This window comes from Falco peregrinus, chromosome 18 (genome assembly GCF_023634155.1).
Source record: "Falco peregrinus isolate bFalPer1 chromosome 18, bFalPer1.pri, whole genome shotgun sequence".
NCBI lineage: Eukaryota > Metazoa > Chordata > Aves > Falconiformes > Falconidae > Falco > Falco peregrinus.
In genome coordinates, this window is record NC_073738.1 from 1,719,391 (window position 1) to 1,737,460 (window position 18,070).

At 65.9% G+C, this 18,070-nt stretch overlaps 1 protein-coding gene across 1 annotated transcript; it reads right to left on the bottom strand.

Moving 5' to 3' along the window:
* Positions 1-4,021: 4,021 nt before the first annotated feature.
* TBKBP1 (TBK1 binding protein 1) lies at positions 4,022-14,426 on the bottom strand. The gene is given in 11 exon segments (XM_055790070.1): positions 4,022-5,126; positions 5,128-5,139; positions 5,374-6,119; positions 7,035-7,153; positions 12,282-12,331; positions 12,421-12,570; positions 12,572-12,582; positions 12,672-12,825; positions 13,335-13,439; positions 13,519-13,641; positions 13,715-14,426. Coding segments are annotated over 11 exon segments (2,217 nt in total). The 5' UTR covers positions 14,345-14,426; the 3' UTR covers positions 4,022-5,009.
* Positions 14,427-18,070: the final 3,644 nt, after the last annotated feature.

Below are 18,070 nucleotides of genomic sequence, written 5' to 3' on the forward strand. Positions count from 1 at the left end.
TACTAGACATCAGAGAATCCCCCTTCACGGCACACACAGCCAGGGACACCAGGACGCTGTCTTCCCTGCTTGGATCTGGCCCTGAACACCCAGCAATGGGGCAGGAGCATCCCTGGTCCCATCCCCTGCCCCCCTCCCCGTGCCGCAGGACCCAGCTGCTGGAGAAAGCAGGACCCGAGTAGTGAGAAGCGTTTCATTTTCCCCCTAAAAGATAGAAAGGCTGAGAAAAAAAAAAAAAAGAAAAAAAGAAAAAAAGAGAAAAGAAAAAAAACCCACAACCAACCCTGAAAACCTGCTGGAAAAAGAAACTTTTCAACCTGCCCAAAATAAGAGGGGTTTTTTGCTGGGAGAGAGGAAAAAAAATAGTAAGAAAAAGAAAGTTGCTGGATGGGAAATGGCAGGTGTGACCTGCTGCGAGGCTGGCACAGGGGCTGGGGACACCGGGGACACTGGCACGGAGCCAGGCGTGCTGCAGCCTGGCCCACCAGGGCTGGGGGGCACGGCCCCGGGGTGGGGAGGGGGCTGCCCACACGTGGGGGGCTCCTGGGGACGATGCCCTGTGCAGACACTGTGACATCCCTGGTGTTCCGGGGATGATTCCCCTGGGGATGCTCCCGCTGCCCTCAGGACAGGCTGGAGGAGACGGACCCCAGCCCGTGGCGCTGCGGGAAGCCCCCCCACTGCCCAGCCCCCTCATGGTGGCTTGTCTCTTGTCACTGCAGCTGGCACAGCCAAGCTGCACTGGGGACCACAGGCCTCGCCCACCAAGACCCCCTGAACGCCGATGTGGGTGCTCCCACCCCTCGCTGCCAGCGGGACCCCCCCACCCCCGCCCCAGGCATTGGCCACCACCCCATCCTGGTCGCCAGCCACCACTGCAGGGTGAGATGCTGGTGGCAGTAGGGGGATGCTTGCAGCCACCTGGTCCCCTGCCCCAAGCCATGGGGACAGCAGGGCCACATCGCCCCCCCCCCAGCACCCCTGGGGGCAGGGCAGCTGCAGAGGCACTGCAGGGTGGGTTTGGGGGCCGGGATTGCAGGGAGGGGTGTCACACACGGGTGGCATCGTGGCACCCTGAGCCCTGCAAGGGGTGGTCGGGCACCCCAGGGTGCAGCAGCCCCCAGGAGCCCCCGGTTCAGGCTTGGGTGGGTGCCCCAGCCTAAAGCCCTGCCACCCTGGGGGGGTGAGGGTGAGACCAAAACCACAGCCCAGCGCTGCGGTTTGCAGCTCCCTCCTGCGAGGTGTCGAGGAGGCGGCAGCACCCGGGGGGGGGGGGTCAGAGGAAAACGGGGCCGCACACACAGACACAGAGCAGCCCCCCCCCTTCCCCGGGCAGCCCCGCTTGCCCTGCACGCCGGGCCACGGAGCCGCAGCGGGGTGGGTGAGGGAAACTGAGGCACGGCGGTCCCAGGCTGCGGGAGGCATCGGGGTGGGGGGGAGCGGTCCCTCTCACAGTGGGGATGTCTCAGGGTTTCCCCACACAGAGCGGGGACGAGGCAGGGTGGTCCCCACTGGTGAAGGGTGGGGTGTGCAGGGGGTGATGTGCCCGCATCCTGCTCACGGGACGTGGCAAGCTGCTCAGCACCGCGACCACAGGCCACAGCACAGCCACCGGGCACGGAGCCTTGTGCTCTGCATGAGCATCCCAGGGCCACCACCAGCCCCTCATCATCACCCTCCCCCCCCCCAGCACCATGCAAAGGGCAGCCCCCAGGCTTCGGAGCTGAACACCCCAAAGCAGAGGTGCTGGGACCCCCCGAAGTCACACGAGCATCACGCACTCGGGATGGGGGCGCATCTGCCCCGGGGTGACACATGTCCCCAAGCCGCCTGGTTCCTCCTACAGGGCCCAGGAGCCTGCGAGGGGCTGGTGGTTTTGGGGGGGGGTCTGGTGGTCTCAGTGCCCCCGGGGGAGCCCTGCAGCCTCTTGACTCAGCGGCTGCCGCCCCCGGAGGAAAGCGGTGCTGAGTCGGTGGCAGGATGAGTAACGGCACCCGCCGTTTGACATTTATCACGTGATTTCAAAAAAAGTGAGAGAAGCTGGGGGGGGGGGAGTGGGTGGCAGGGCAGGGTGGGGGCTGGACACCCCCTGCCCGCTGTTGGGCCACACCTCCACCCCCCATCCCAGTGCATTTCCAGTCTAAACTGGTGGATGGGGACAGAAGGAGCCTGGCCATCCTCTACACCACCCCGAGTATGGATCAGGCCTCATCCTTGGTGGGTGCAACCCCCCGGCCCAATTTGCTCTTTTTGGGACCCTTCCCTGCAGCATCATGTCCCCATGGGGGTCACGGCGTGTGTCCCCCTGGCTCAGCCCCCTTGGTGCCTGGCACGAGCCGGTGCCCAGCTGGGGGGCAGATCCGGCTCAGCCGTGGGGTAGGGGCTGCTGTTCGGGGCTGCTGTTCCCCCCCCCTCCCCTGCCAGATGCAGAGATCAGCCGGCGATAACGCCCGCCGTGCCACTGCCTCGCCGGCAGCACCGAGCCTATCTCCTTCACACCATCGCCCCACAGCCTGCTGTGCCGCAGCGGCTGGGGAACCAGCTCGTATCCTGCTTGGGGAGTGGGGACAGAGCCCCCTCCCCACCCTGCAGCCTCCCCTGGGCAGAGGGGACTGAGGACGGTCACAACTCATCACATGGATGCTCCCTGCCGGAGCCAGGCTAGATGAGAGCTGGGATTTCCCACGAGCGGCTGAGTTTAGGGGTGTCTCGGCACCCAGGTCATGCACCTACATCCCCCAGGGTGCAAAATCAACCGAGACCCCCCGAGGGCCGCCCCTGCAGCCCCCTGCCCCTCAGCCCGCAGGCGGGGGGGCTGTAGGCCCTACAGTAACACGGAGGAGCGGGTCTCGGCTGTGCTGCCGGAGCAGTGGCACCCATGGCGGTGGGAGTGGGCTTCCCCGGGCAGCCCCCCAGGACAACCAGGAGGATCCCACCGCCACCTTCACCCCAGCCATCACTCCCCACCCCCTGAGCCCTGTGGGGTGTCCCCACCCTGGGCTGGTTTGGTGGCACCGTTGGGGAGGAGGAGCAGCTTTAGCGAGGCTGATGACGAGCAGGACACCGCAGGTGTGAAGCCTGGCAGCCCTCCCCACTCCCACCAGCTGCCCGCGATGCTCTGCGACCATCACCCTGCCATCATGCCCAAGCGCATCCCCTCCCTCCGCACTCCCCCCGGCGCTGCCCTCCCACCCCACTCGGCGTTTTGCTCACCTGATCAGAGACCAGGGGTCTCTGCTTCCTCCACGGTCCCAGCCCTGCCACCTTCGGGACTGCACGCTCGACGCATGCCATGTTGCTCACCCGTCGGCTCCTCCTGGGGGGTTTGGCGTAGCCCCTCCACTCCCCTCACCCAAATAACAGGGAAGGGCAGCTCTGCTCCACACCGGGGTCCCATGTGGGGCTGGGGGGGGGGGGGCATGCCCATTTTATCCCCCGTGGGCCACCCCACGAGCATCACCAAGGTAAGTGGCTCAGGGCTGTGCCATTGTGCCATGGGCGCTGTGGGTGAGCCGAGCCCAGCACCCGTGCCAGCACCATCACAACCACAGTCCCCCCCGCGCCCACCCTGCAGCCCCCCCCAGGCCTGGGACAAGCCCAGGGGGGGATGTCCCCAGCTACAAGGGGACCCTGAAGGTGCCGGTGTGGCTGCATGCCGGTGCTGGAACTGGCGGGGCCTGGGGTTTGGCCATGTCCCTGCTGTCACCCGTGGGGCTGGCAATGGTTTTTGTTTTGCTTTTGATTGTCCCATTTCTTGCTGCCTGCTGGGCCACTAAACCTGAAACGTGCCACCGTGCCGGGAACGGGGCCACGGGTGCAGGTCACCCACAATGGGCACCCTGAACCCCGTCACCCCTGCGGCTGGGCCCTGGTGACACCAGTTGGCTTTGCCAGGGCTGGATGTGCCAGCACCAGGCTCACCCCCTGCTCCAGCCTTGGGGGGAGGTGCACCCACAGCCTGGCCCCCCGCTCCCTCCCTAGGGACCCCAAAAAGAGGAGATGGCTTCGCCCCCCCACAGCGTTTTGGGCGCTGGAAAGGTTTTATTGGAGTTGGTGGTGTTGCAGAGAGCACGGATCCCTCTGCCCGGGGGTCCCGGTGCAGTGGGGGGGCTGCACTTGGTCAAGCCCCTGGCGGTGCATGGGGGGTGCACGCCGTGGTATGGGGGGGACACATGCAGCGCAGAGCAGCTCGGGGGGGGGGCACGGCACTGTGAACTCCCCCTCTCCCGGCAGCTGTGAGGTAGATTGAACGTGGGGGAAATGGGGGTGAGAGGGCGGGGGGCTCAGGCTGAGCAGCCGCCTGCAGCCCTGGGCTAAAGCAGGAAGGGAGGGGGGGCGCTGGGGGGGCTGCACTGTCCCCACACTGGGGTGTGTGTGTGTGTCAGGGTCAGGGAGAGCCCTCAGGCCACAGAGCCCAGTGCAAGGGGGGGTGTGTGTGTGTCATGCTGTGCCTCGGGGTTTATCCCTCAGCAGCATCCTTGTGGGGAGGGGGGAGAAATGGGGAGGGGGCTTTCAATGTAAAAGAGTGGAAAGATGCTTAAACCGGTGAGACAAGGCAAGGGGGACTAAGAACAAGCAGCTGCCCCCCCACCTCCCACCCCCCCCAAACCCAACTCTGACCCGAGGAGCTGGGGAAGGCACAGCCCCTTCCCTTCACCTGCGTCCTGGGAGCTGGATCCAGGACCCAGCCCCTCAAATCCTCCCTGAGATCAAGCAGCAACACCCAAGGGTGCAGATGACGCCCAAGGGTGCAGAGGGGTCCCCTCCAGCCGCCACCCGGGGATGGCGTTATCCTGGCGCCCCGATTTGAGCATCCAAACCCGGTGCGGATGCAGGGATGGGGCGAGGCAGGAGCGGAGGGGCCCGCTGATGGGGGGCCAGGGGCTCTGGGGTGGGGGTGGGGGCTCAGTCTTTCTGTAGCTACTGAAGACTTGGAGGTATTTCGGGAGCCGTGTTGCTCCTCGTGTGTTTTCCATGCAGCATCCAAAGATCGGGAAGGGGGGGAAGGCTCAGATCTTGCTGTTCTCCAGGTGCGAGTCGATGTGCTTTACCAGGGCATCGTCCGGGTAGCCGATGGGGAAGGCCAGCTGGCACAGCGGGCAGCTCCGCACCTCCGAGTCCACCGTCCTCCAGCAGCAGCTGCGGGGGCACAGGGCAGCGCTGAGCCCACCCCCCGCTGCCCATCGCCTCCTCCCCGGCCCCCTCCCCCCACCAGCTGCCATGCCCTGCAGCCGGTCCGAAATGGGGAAACTGAGGCACACCACAGGGTGACCACCCCGCCTGCGTGGTGGGGGGGTTCCCTTGCCTCTTCCCCCCCCCCCCCCCGCAACCCACCGTAACACAGCCCCGGGGGTGGGGGGGGGTCCCACGTACGTTGATGGAGGGCCAGGACTGAGCGTGTTCTGCCCGGGCATAGGCAGCAGCCGTCCGGTGCGCGGCGTCGGCGTCGGGGATGGGGAAGCCGGCGCAGAAGGAGGCGCAGCGGATAGCCCCCGCCTCGGGGCTGGGGGGGCTGGGGAGCGCCCACTCCTCTTCATCCGACGATTGCTTCTCGAAACGCACATGCTCCTCGAAGGGCTCCCGGGCGCTCAGGGGGGCTCCCGCACCCCCCAGGTACACCTCGCCATAGGGCCTGTGCTTGGGGAGCGTCGAGGCTTCGGGCTGGAGCCAGAGCGAGCGGCTCTGCTGGTACAGGGCCACGTTGCTCACCTCCGAGTAGCTGCGGCGGCCCTGGAAGCCGGCCTTGATGTGGCGGCTGGAGGGTTTGGCGTAGCCCAGCTCCATCCTCTCGCCAGGCAGCCGGTGCGGTGATGCCGAAGCTGGGGACGGGCAGGCTGGTGGTGCTGGGGACCGGCGCTGCTGGGCAGGTGACTGGCTGGAAGGAGGAACTGGGGACCGGCGCTGCTGGGCAGGGGACTGGCAGGGACCAGGGGCTGGCGAGCGGCGCTGCTGGGCTGGCGACTGGCTGGGGGGGCCCGGCGAGCGCCGTTGGAGTGCTGGCGACTGGCATTGGGGCGCCGCGGCACGTCCCGGTGGAGCGGGCGAGGGGCACTGTGGGGCAGGCGAGCGGCGCTGCTGGGCTGGCGAGTGGCACTGGGACAGTGGGGAGTGGCGCTGGCCTGCAAAGAAAATGGGGCAGGAGGTGGTGGTGGGGAAGCATAGAAAATACCCCCCATCAGCTCAGCGGCACAGAAAATACCCCTCCTCACCCATGCACTCCCCAGGTGGATGGGGGATGCAGCCGCAGAGGTCCCCAGAGGGAGGGATGCTCCCGGGGAGTGATGCAGCAAGGGAGAGGGAGGGATGCTCCCCAGGATGGATGCTCCCAGGGAGGGATGCTCCCGGGGAGTGATGCAGCGAGGGAGGGATGCTGCCAGGGAGGGATGCTCCCCAGGATGGATGCTCCCAGGGAGGGATGCTCCCAGGTAGGGATGCTCCCCAGGGAGGGATGCTTCCCAGGGAGGGATGCTTCCCAGGGAGGGATGCTCCCCAGGGAGGGATGCTCCCAGGTAGGGATGCTCCCCAGGTAGGGATGCTTCCCAGGGAGGGATGCTTCCCAGGGAGGGATGCTTCCCAGGTAGGGATGCTCCCCAGGTAGGGATGCTCCCTGGTAGCGATGCTCCCAGGTAGGGATGCTTCCCAGGGAGGGATGCTCCCAGGGAGGGATGCTCCCCAGGTAGGGATGCTCCCAGGTAGGGATGCTCCCCAGGTAGGGATGCTTCCCAGGGAGGGATGCTCCCCATGTAGGGATGCTCCCCAGGGAGGGATGCTCCCCATGTAGGGATGCTCCCAGGTAGGGATGCTCCCAGGTAGGGATGCTCCCCAGGTAGGGATGCTCCCCAGGTAGGGATGCTCCCAGGTAGGGATGCTCCCTGGTAGGGATGCTCCCTGGTAGGGATGCTCCCAGGGACAGACACACACAAGAGCTCAGCACCAGCTGCAGGATGAGGGTAGCCAGCACGGTCTCCCTGGTTTTTGCATCACGGCCCTGTCCAACCACGGGGTGCCAGCCCCCCCCCAGCTGCCCTGCTTACCGCCATTGAGGTTCTTCTCCTGCAGCAAGGCACGGAGGATCTGGCTCTGCAGGGAGCTGAGATTCCTCAGGCGGCACAGCTCCTCCGTCAGCTCGGTGTAGGCCAGCGCCAGGTTCACTCTGCGGCAGGGACAAACCATCACTGAGGGCAAAGCAGCCCCGGTTCCCCAGCGGGGGCGGGGGGGGGCCACCCTGCCATGGGGTGCTGTGGGGCACACCCAGAATTAACCCGAATTCAGGTTTTTAACTCTAAAGGAAAAAAGTTGTGGCTGCGCACCACCCAGCAGTGTACCCGCAGCCTCCCCCGGCACTGGGAGCAGCCGGGAGCGGGAAGGCGGTGGGTGCTGTGTGCCCCCCCCCCATCCCCAGCTCTTGGAAGCCCTGACAAAGTCATCAATTCTTCCCCAACTTCGGTGTCGCTTTTCAAACCCATATCCTCCGCGGTGATGCGAAGGGAGAAGCCGTCTCCCCAGGCCCCCCCAGGGCTGGGGGCTCGATGCGCCCCGCGCCGTGCGCGGAGTTCAGCTGAGCCGTTGTGACACCCCCGGGACCCAGCAGCCGCCGCTCGTAACAGCAGCTGACAGGTCTGCCCCTGGCCGCCCTCCTGCCATCTCACTGGGGGGAGAAAAAAAAAGAAGAAAAAGAAGAAGAAAGGAAAAAAAAAAAAAAAAAAAATAAGAAAAATAATTGGAAAAGAAGAAAATAGAAAAGGAAGAAAATAGAAAAGAAAAAAAATAGAAAAGGAAGAAAAAAGAAAATAGAAAAGGAAAAAAATAGAAAAGGAAGAAAAAAGAAAATAGAAAAGGAAAAAAATAGAAAAGGAAGAAAAAAGAAAATAGACAAGGAAGAAAGAAGAAAATAGAAAAAGGGAGAAAAAGGAAAATAGAAAAGGAAGAAAAAATAGAAAAGGAAGAAAAAAGAAATTAGAAAAGGAAGAAAGAAAACAGAAAAGGAAGAGAATAGATAAAAGGAAGAAAATACAGAGAAAATAGAGCAAAAAAGTAGATGGAAAAAGAGAAAAATAAAGAGAGAAAAAGAAAAGAAAGTGAAAAAGAAAAAGCCATTTCCCCAGCCGGGTCCCCATGCTGTGTCCCCAGAGTCCCCACGGCCCTGCTGCTGTGGCACCGAGGACACAAGCACCTGGGGACAGCTGCCCCCAGGACCCCCCCCTTGCAGCCCCGCCGGCTCCCACCTCTCCTGCCTCAGTCTCCCCTCTGTGGCCCATTGTGGGCACCCGGCTCTGAGCCCGGGACCCAGCACCGAGTCTGCGGCTGCTCCCTGAAGTGGGGGGGGTCCCGCTCCCCCAGCCCCACCGCTGGAGTGTGGCCGCTGCCATAGAGGGGCCACCCCAGTCCCCACCCCCCCCAGTCACAGCGAGGTGCAGGGAGGAAGCGCCCAAACCGCAGTGCCGGGGCGGAGGAGCGAGTGCTGCCGGGGGGGGGGGTGTGAGCAGCCCCTGCCCCCACCCAGGCCACGCTGCTGGGACCCCTGCCTGCACCGGAGGGAGGGCAGGGACCCTGCCCCATGGGTCCCTCTGTGGCCGAGGGGGGCTGCGAGGGGTTTCCAGAGGTTTGGTGCCAGGGGAGGGAAATGGGGGGGGGGGGGGGGGGGGGGGGCGCGTCTCAGTGCCCCCCAGCCTCCAAAAAACCTCTGTTTCAGGGTAGACTGTGGGGTTTTGATACGCAACTGCAGATAAGCCGTGAGAACAAAACAGCCGCCGAAAACCAGCCGCCTACGCGCATCGGGCTGCCGAAGCACCACGGAGCATCGCTGCTGCGGCGGGAGCGGGACCGCGTGGGACCCCCGTGGCCCTGCCAGGACCACCAGCATCGCGCCCCATCCTCACCCCCTGCCAGCGATGCTGTGGCCAGGGTGGGGGCCTGCCAAGCACCGCTGAGACCCCCCCCAGCCAGGACCAGCAAAGCGAGGGGCTGGGGACACGCGGTGGGGACGGAGTGCTGCGTGTCCCCTGCTGACAGCACCCAGTGGGGGACCCCAGACCCAGTTACGGGGGGCAGCGGCACAGCCTCGCCCCGGCAAATGATACCCATCGCCTCTGCGGCACAGCTGGTACCCGGAGAGATGCCAACCACATCACACACCCCTCCAGCCCTACCGCAGGGCTGTGCCCCCCCCCCGCCGCCCGGCACCGCGTGGTCCCCAGGAACCTGGGGGGTGGGGGGACAACACATGGTGGTGTCTTCATACCGCCGGGCCTGGGGCTTGGCCCCCACCCTTAGCGGCAAAGTTAACCCACAGTGTGGGGGTGCTGGCCAGGGCACAGCCCCCCTGGGTGGGGGCCAGCGCGGGGGGGCGGGGAGGAAGGGGTGACCTCGAGCGAGTCACACCTGGTAAACAAGAAGCCGGTGAAGACTGAAATAAAATCAGGAACCGCAGGCGTAGCTGCCATCGCCAGGCTGGGGGAGCGTGGGCTGGGGGGCCAGGCATGACCCCCTCACCTGCCGGGCCCCCCCTTGGCCGCAGGGTCGGGGGAGCAGGGACGGGGATGTCCCAGCATCGCTGGCACAGGAGGTGGTGAGCACGGCGGCAGCCCCGGCACAGGCACCCATGGGCGCAAGAGTCATTAAACCCCAGCAAATCTCCCCAAAACGGTGCCAGCAGCTGGGCAGCGAGAGGGTAGGGGGCTGGTGGGGGGGTGCTCCGACCTCCTGCACCCCCAGCTTTGGGCACGGTGTCAGCCCTGGGTGTCAGCAGCGATGTCCTGGGGAGGGGGTCCTGCAAAGCCCCGCAGCCTTCCAGCACCTTCCATCCCCAGCACCCCCACCTGGCTCCCCCCGGGGCTTTCCCAGTGATTTGGCTCCCGGCCTTTCCCTGGCCCCCTCCTGAGGAAGCGTGGATGGGGTTTGCTGTGGCCTCAGAAAGGAAGAAAAAAGAAAAAGGAAGAGAAAAGAAGAGACAAAAGCAGAGAAAAAGAGGAAAAAAGAGAAAAGAAGAGGGGAAAAAAGGGGTGAAGGAAGGGGTGAAGGAAGGGGTGAAGGAAGGGGTGAAGGAAGGGGGAAAGGAAGGGGGAAAGGAAGGGGGAAAGGAAGGGGGAAAGGAAGGGGGAAAGGAAGGGGGAAAGGAAGGGGGAAAGGAAGGGGGAAAGGAAGGGGGAAAGGAAGGGGGAAAGGAAGGGGGAAAGGAAGGGGGAAAGGAAGGGGGAAAGGAAGGGGGAAAGAGGGGGGAGAAAGGGGGGGGAGAAAGGGGGGGGAGAAAGAGGGGGGAGAAAGAGGGGGGAGAAAGAGGGGGGAGAAAGAGGGGGGAGAAAGAGGGGGGAGAAAGAGGGGGGAGAAAGAGGGGGGAGAAAGAGGGGGGAGAAAGAGGGGGGAGAAAGAGGGGGGAGAAAGAGGGGGGAGAAGAAAGAAAGAAAAAAAGAAAGAAAAAAAAGAAAGAAAAAAAGAAAGAAAAAAAAGAAAGAAAAAAAAGAAAGAAAAAAAAGAAAGAAAAAAGGGGGGCCAGAGGGACCCCCGCTTTGCTCACACGCGGCAGCCCGGTGACTAATTCGGCAAAGCGACGGAAAGCGCCGAGAAGGCACCTTTCACACCAACCCCGTGGTGGAGCGGAGCGGGTTACAAAAAAGAGCCGTATTTCCAAGAAAAGACCGGGGAGGGGAGGGCTGTGCCCGGGGAGGGGGGAAGGTGCCCCCAGGCCTGGGGGTGAGGGGCACGGAACCAGCCGTGCCTCAGTTTCCCCACCTTGGCCTGGGGAAGGCTGGCTGAGCAAGGTGGGTTTGGGGTATATTCATACATAAATCTGAAGTTTTATTTCCCGGTGGGGGCTGGATATCGTGGGCAGGGGGACGGGGGGTGGGGGGGGGCACTGCGGGGGGGAGGGCACAGGTGGGTGAGCTCAGCTCTCCCAGCCAGTGGGGCTCAGTTTTGTGACAAATAAAGTGAATTAAGGGACACACACACACACACCCCCCCCTGGGGAAGGTTACCAAGGGTCGCCCCCCGGGATGCACGGGAGAGACAGGGCGGCAGCCGCCCGGCCGCAGCCCCCGGGGGTGCCAGCGCGGATGCGGCCGCCCCCGCCCCGCTGATTGACGCCGGGGAGACAAGAAACGGCAAAAGCATCCAACACCTCAGGAAAAAGGAGGGGGACACCCCCCTCTCACCCCCACACCCCAGCACCTTCCCAGGCGAGGCCCCGCGTGTCACCTCGTATCTGTCCACAGCCTGGCACGGGCTGGCGGCCCCGGCACAGCCCGACGTGCCCGGAGGAGCCGTGATGCCAGCCCGGCACATCCCGCCCGGAATCACGGCGGGGAGTGGGGGGGGGGGGCACAGGTGCGAAGTCCTGCTGCTGCCGCCCAGCAGCCCCCCTCGAAGACAGCGGGGGGTAACGAGGCTGTTGCCTAATTAACCAGGTTACGGACAGCTGCTTTGAGGGGAAGGCTCAGCACCGGCACGGAGCTGCTCTGCACCCCCCCCCGCGATGCTGGTGCAGGGCTCCGGCCACGGGAAGCACCCCCCTGCCCTGGCACAGCGGTGCTGCCCCCCCGCCCCCGCCCCAGCCCTCCCCAGATTTGGGGGTGTTTTGGCTCAAACCCCGCCGATCCCAGGTGCGCAGTCCCTGTCCAGCACCACGCGGTGCCGGGGGCTGCGCTGACAGAGCCCCCGGCTCAGCGAAGAGGCACAAGGGATGGTCCCCCAGCACCACGAGGGCTCCGCACCCAGTTACACCAGTGCCACCAGAAATACCCTGGTGGGGTTTGATGTGGAGCCGGTGAGCCGGAGAAGGGGCAGCCTGTGGCGCCGAGCAGCCTGGACACGCTCCCGGTGCCTCCCGGTGCTGCCGACATCCCGCAGCCTGGCACGGCCACATGGCACGGCTCGGTGCGGTAGGGTGCCGGATGGGTGCTGTGCGGTGCCGGATGGGTGCTGTGCGGTGGCTGCTCGGCAGCCACAAGCTGTCAGTGCCCTCTGGAGGCGGCGGCGCTCGCCCAGCCAGCACCGCGCAGCCCGGACGGTGCTGGACACCGGATTGTGGCCACCGGATTGTGGCCACCGCACGCCCGGAGCCCAGCTCAGCCCCAAGCTCCCCGGTGTCCCTGGGGTGCAGGATCGCACCCACCTGCAGCACTGCAGTGGGGGAAGCCCCCAGGGACAGGGACCCTGTCCCCCCCAGGACACCCTGCACGGGAAGCCCAGTGGTGCCGCAGTGCAGCCCCGTGTGCCCCCCAGCCCTGCCTGCCGGGACCCCCACCACAGCCCAGCCCTTGCCCCCGTTGACCCCCAGCACTTACTGGTCATCGCCCACCTTCTTCACCCAGGCCATGTCCCGCTCCGACTGGTCCTGGGGAGAGGGGGACACCCTGTGAGCACCCAGACCCCCACCCGTGGGGGATGTGGGGTGGTCTCGCGTGGCCAGACCCTGCACCGTACCTGCTCCTGGGTGTCCTGCAGATGCTTCAGCTCCGCCTGCAGCCGCTCGCACTCGGCCTTGAGATGCTCCTCGCGGTGCTGGGCGCGCTGGGTCTCCTGCCGTGCCGCCTCCAGCTCGGCCTCCAGCCCCCGGCTCTGCCAGCCCCCCGGCCCGCTCCAGCACTGCGGGCAGCCCTCGGCTCAGCCCCCGGCACACAGCCCCCGGCTGCCCCGTCCGGGGGTCCCGTGGGGTGGGGAGGGGGGCTGCTCACCGTGGCTCAGGCCGGGGTTGGGGTGCAGGGTGAGGAATGGCACCTCCTGGCCCGGCAGCGGGGCACCCAGCCCAGGGAAGGCGCTGCCATCGCGCTGCCGCAGCTGCTGCTCCAGGCTCCGGATGCGGCTCAGGTGCGTCTCCACCAGCGCCCGCTGCCCGGGGAGGGGAGGGCTGAGCACCCCGTCCCCCGGGTCCACCCTGCCCCCCGCCCTGGCGCTCTGGGTCCCCACGGAGCTGGTGGCTGCAGTGGCGGGGTGATGGGGGGATGTGTCCCCAGCACGTGGCCAGCCCAGAGGAGGGTGGCATGGCAGGGGTGGCCCCCTGGGCTGGCAGAGCATCGTGCCGGGTGATGCTGGCGGAGCATCATCCCAGGGGATGCCAGGGATGCCCAGCAGCGCCGGACACGCACCACACTGGAGCCAGGAGCATCCCCTGGCAGGGCAGGAGTGGGAATTGAGAGGGATAAAGCTGCACCACGTGCATCACTACAACCCCTCAGCGTGGCCGTAACAGGGGCGAGCAGCTACGGCCCCCCAAGCCCTGCATCCCCAGTGCGTCCCAGCAACAGCACCACGATGGCGGTGCCATTTGCCCAGCTGCTGCCACAGAGAGGGGAAGGGGACACTGATGTCCCCAGGCACCGGTCCCTGCCGGCACCCACCATCTCTCCCAGCTCGGTCTCCAGGTCAGCCTTCTCCACGCAGAGCTTCTCGTAGGCCTGGATCATCTCCTCCAGCTGCTCCTCCCGCTCTTTGCTCTTCTGCAGCTGCGAGGGAGGTGGGGACGGTGGGTGGGCAGCTCAGGGGGACCCCCCCCGGACCCCTGACCCCACCGGCCCCGCTCACCTCATGCTGGAACTGGTTGAGCTGCTGCTGCAGCGATGCCTTCTCACTCTTGAGCAGCGATGTCTCCTTGGCCTCGTAGAGGGAGAAGATGTGCTCCTCCCCAAACTCACTGATCAGCGGGTACTGCGGCCGCAGGGCAAAGACATCAGCGGGGACCCCCGGCCCCGCGCCCCCCCGACCCCCCCTGGCCCCTCACCTTGACCTCGTACATCTTGAGCCGGCGCTTGAGCGTGGAGTTCTCCCTCTCCAGCCCCGTCAGCCGGTTCTTGATGTCATCGTAAGCGGTGATGAGGGCGAAGTGGGAGGCCGAGCACATCTCACCCGAGAGGTCGGTGTTGGGGCTGTCGAGCCAGTCCTCGTCCGGCCCCAGCGCCTCCTGCGTCAGGATGCTGATGTCGTCCTCGAACATGGAGTCCATGTCCTGCCTGGGGGACAGACGGACGGATGGACAGACAACCACCGGTGACCCCACGGCAGGGATGAACCCGGCCAGGGGCAGCCCCCGGAGCAGGCTGGGCTGTGGGGACACCGGGTGCAGGATCTGGCCGTGGGGGGCCAAGGACCGGTGCTGCCTGGCTGGGTCCTGGGGATGGAGCGGGGTCTGCGGGAGCTCAGCATGTCCCAGTGGCAGAGCGATGGGGGAAGGGATGGTCCTGGGAGCTGCCACCGGCAGTGGCTCCAACCCCACAGCCTTCCCTGGGTGGCGGGGGGACACCCAGCACCTCTGTCCCCACCGGGGAATGGGGGGCACAGGGGTCCCAGCACCCCCAGAGCTGTAACCATCACCGCCCGGGATGAGGCTGGGAGCTGCGGTGGCAGAGAGCATCCCTGGCAGAACATCCCCGGGGGGGACACAGTGACTTTCCCCATGTCCCCCTGGGAGCAAGTGCCAGAAATAGCGGCTGGTGCTGCCGCCTCCCACCCCGCACCGCACGCGAGCGGCTTCCCACCCTCCCACGCCCCCACGGCACACGCAGCTCGTGCCGTGCCCTATATACCGGCACTGCCGCTCACCCCCCCGGGAGTCCCCTGCACCACGGCACAGCTCCCCAGCCAGCCCCGGGGGGGCCTGATCCTGCCCAGCCCACTCTGCCGCACTGCCCAGCACTGCAGGATTTGTCCCCGGTCAAGGATTTTGGGCGGCCACCGGTGGCTCTGCTGCAGCTCCCTGTTTTTTTGGCACACTCGGGCCAGCGAGGCGGCAGCGGGTGCCGGTGCCAGTGGTGCCGTGGCACTGTCCCCCCCTCCCAGCCGGGGACCCCGTGGGCACTGGGGCAGCCGCACGCAGCCTCGCGGCTCGGGCAGACATCTGGGAGCCACCGCACAAATAATTCATAGCACAAAGCTGGGAGAGGAAGGTGATATCTGCAGGGTGATGGGGTGGGGGGGACGATGGACGACAGCCCAGCCCCCCCCCCGAGCACTGGGGCCAGCCCAGCCCCACTGGCACCCCCCAGCCCCGCTGTGCCCTGGGGGGCAGACCCCAGGGCCGGGCAGCCTGGGCTGTCACAGTCAGTGCTGGGACAAGGAGCATGAAACACAGACACCCCCCACCCCCCTCCTGGCATCACGACCTCCCCTCTGTCCCATCCTGTAGGGGCCTTAAATCCACCCCCCGGGGCAGCAATGGAGGGGACCCTCTCCCCGGCACAGGCAGGAGGGTACCATCACCGTCCCCTTTGGGGAAACTGAGGCACCCCCATAAGGCAAGATGAGACTCCCTGAGCCCCAGGTGACCCCCTCAAAGCCAGACACCAGGACCCCTGGCTCGTAGGGCCGGTGGGTGCCCAGTCCCCTGCCCAGGCCCTGCCTGGGGGTCCTGGGGGCAAGTTGGAGGCTGAGGGGGAGCCCCCAGTGTCAACTGGGAACGGGACCCTCCCCGACACACAGGGCAGCGGCTTTGCACCCACAGCCTGGCCCAGAGCCGCCTGGTCTGGCCCTGCTGCTTCCCAGACCGCCGTGCCTCAGTTTCCCCATCCATCGCACTGTGGCACCTGCCTGGCAGCAGGCCCCGGGCGCGGGGCGCGGGGGCGCGGGCTGGGCAGGGCTGCGGCACAGGCACACGTGTCTCAGGCGTCGGCAGCGCGGGCAGGGAGCCGCGGCGGGCAGGAGCTCACGTCAGCCACGACGGGGTCAGCGGGAGCTGGGCAGCGCCGTCATTAGGTTCCAGGGTTAACGGCGCAGATCCCCACGGCACCGCACCAGCTACGCTGCCTCCATGTTCCCAGCGGTCAGCCCCTCCTCGAGGCCTACAAATGCCTTTAAAGAGAGCAAAAACGGGGCTGCAGCTCATCGCCCCGCTGGGCCAGGCGCACCATGCTGCCGGGCCGCTGGCACCCAGCTGGCATTTGGGGACAGCCACCGCGCAGCTGCCCGGCCCCCCAGCACAGCCCCGCTGGGGGGGCTGCGAGGATGCGCGGGGTAGAACCGATCACCAGCGCAGCGCCGGGCAGCCGCCCCCAGCCATGCACCCCCTGCCCCAAACTGGGGGGGCCTGTGACGGGGCAAAGCCCCCTCCCCACTGCTGTAACCCCCCTGCGTGCCCTCCCCACCGCTGGGGCCAGGGGGGCTGCGCGGTGGGGCTGGTGGAGGCCAGGGGGGGCAATGCCACCACCACAGACCTGGGCAAGCGCTGATGGGCTGTGAAGCGGCGTGCAAACCTCCGTGCAAGCCTGCGTGCAAAAATGGTGTGTACACCTGCGTGCAAAGCAGCGTGCAAACCTGTGTGCAAACTGGTGTGTAAACCGGCGTGCAAACCTGTGTACAAACCTGCGTGCAAAGTGGCCTGTAAACCTGCATGCAAAGCAACGTGCAAACTGGCGTGTAAACCTGTGTGCAAAGTGGTGTGTAAAACAGCATCAAAACCTGTGTGCAAACTGGTGTGTAAACCGGCGTGCAAACCTGTGTACAAACCTGCGTGCAAAGTGGCCTGTAAACCTGCATGCAAAGCAACGTGCAAACTGGTGTGTAAACCTGTGTGCAAAGTGGTGTGTAAAACAGCATGAAAACCTGTGTGCAAACTGGTGTGTAAACCGGCGTGCAAACCTGTGTACAAACCTGCGTGCAAAGTGGCCTGTAAACCTGCATGCAAAGCAACGTGCAAACTGGTGTGTAAACCTGTGTGCAAAGTGGTGTGTAAAACAGCATGAAAACCTGTGTGCAAACTGGTGTGTAAACCGGCGTGCAAACCTGTGTACAAACCTGCGTGCAAAGTGGCCTGTAAACCTGCATGCAAAGCAACGTGCAAACTGGTGTGTAAACCTGTGTGCAAAGTGGTGTGTAAAACAGCATGAAAACCTGTGTGCAAACTGGTGTGTAAACCGGCGTGCAAAGCAGCATGCAAACATGTGTGCAAGCTGGCATGCAAACTGGTGTGCAAACCTGTGTGCAAAGCAGCGTGCACCCCAGCATGTAAACCTCTTGTGCAAACTGGCGCAGAAACCTGCGTGCAAAGCAGCATGCAAACCTGCGTGCAAAGCAGCGTGCAAACCGGTGTGTAAACCGGCACACAACTAGGTGTGCAAGCCTGCGTGCAAACGGGTGTGCTAACTGCCGTGCAAACCTGTGTGCAAAGCGGCACGCAAACCGACGTGCAAGCCTGTGTGCAAACGCGTGTGCAGACCGGCGTGCAAAGCTCCGTGCAAGGCGCGTGCAGGGGGCGAGCGTGCCCCCCGGGCGGGGCGCGGGGCCGGGCAGGCGGGTGAGCCCGGGCGGGGGTCGCGGGCCCCGGCGGGGGGGGGCCTTGGCCTGCGGCGGCCCCCGGTAACCCCCCCCTCCCCTCCCGAGGGCCCAGGGGCCGCCCGCCCCCAGCCCGGGGCCGCACCGCGCCGGGGTCGCCGGGGCCGCAGGAGGGGCCCGGGGCGGAGCCGGGGATGGAGCCGGAACGGGAACGGGGCCGGTAACGGGGATGAGGATGGAGCTGGGAACGGGGCCGGGAACAACGGGAACGGGGCCGGTAACGGGGATGAGGATGGAGCTGGGAACGGGGCCGGGAACAACGGGAACGGGGCCGGTAACGGGGATGAGGATGGAGCTGGGAACGGGGCCGGGAACAACGGGAACGGGGCCGGTAACGGGGATGAGGATGGAGCTGGGGACGGGGCCGGGAACAACGGGAACGGGGCCGGTAACGGGGATGAGGATGGAGCTGGGAACGGGAACGGGGCCGGTAAAGGGGATGAGGATGGAGCTGGGAACGGGGCCGGGAACGGGACCGGGGATGGGGCCGGTAACGGGGATGAGGATGGAGCTGGGAACGGGGCCGGGAACGGGACCAGGACCGGGGATGGGGCCGGGAACGGGGATGAGGATGGAGCTGGGAACGGGGCCGGGACCGGGACGAGGGATGGGGCCGGGAACGGGGATGGGGCCGGGGCTGGGAAGGGGAACGGGGCCGCGGCGGGGCCGGCGGAGACAGGCCCGGGGGGGGGCAGCCCGGTAGCCCCCGGCCCAGCCCCGCACTCACCGGCCAGGCGATGGCTGCGCTGCGGCGGCGCCGCCGGGACCCCGGCCCCTCCCGCCCCGGCGGGTCCCGCTCCGGCCGCCCCCGCCG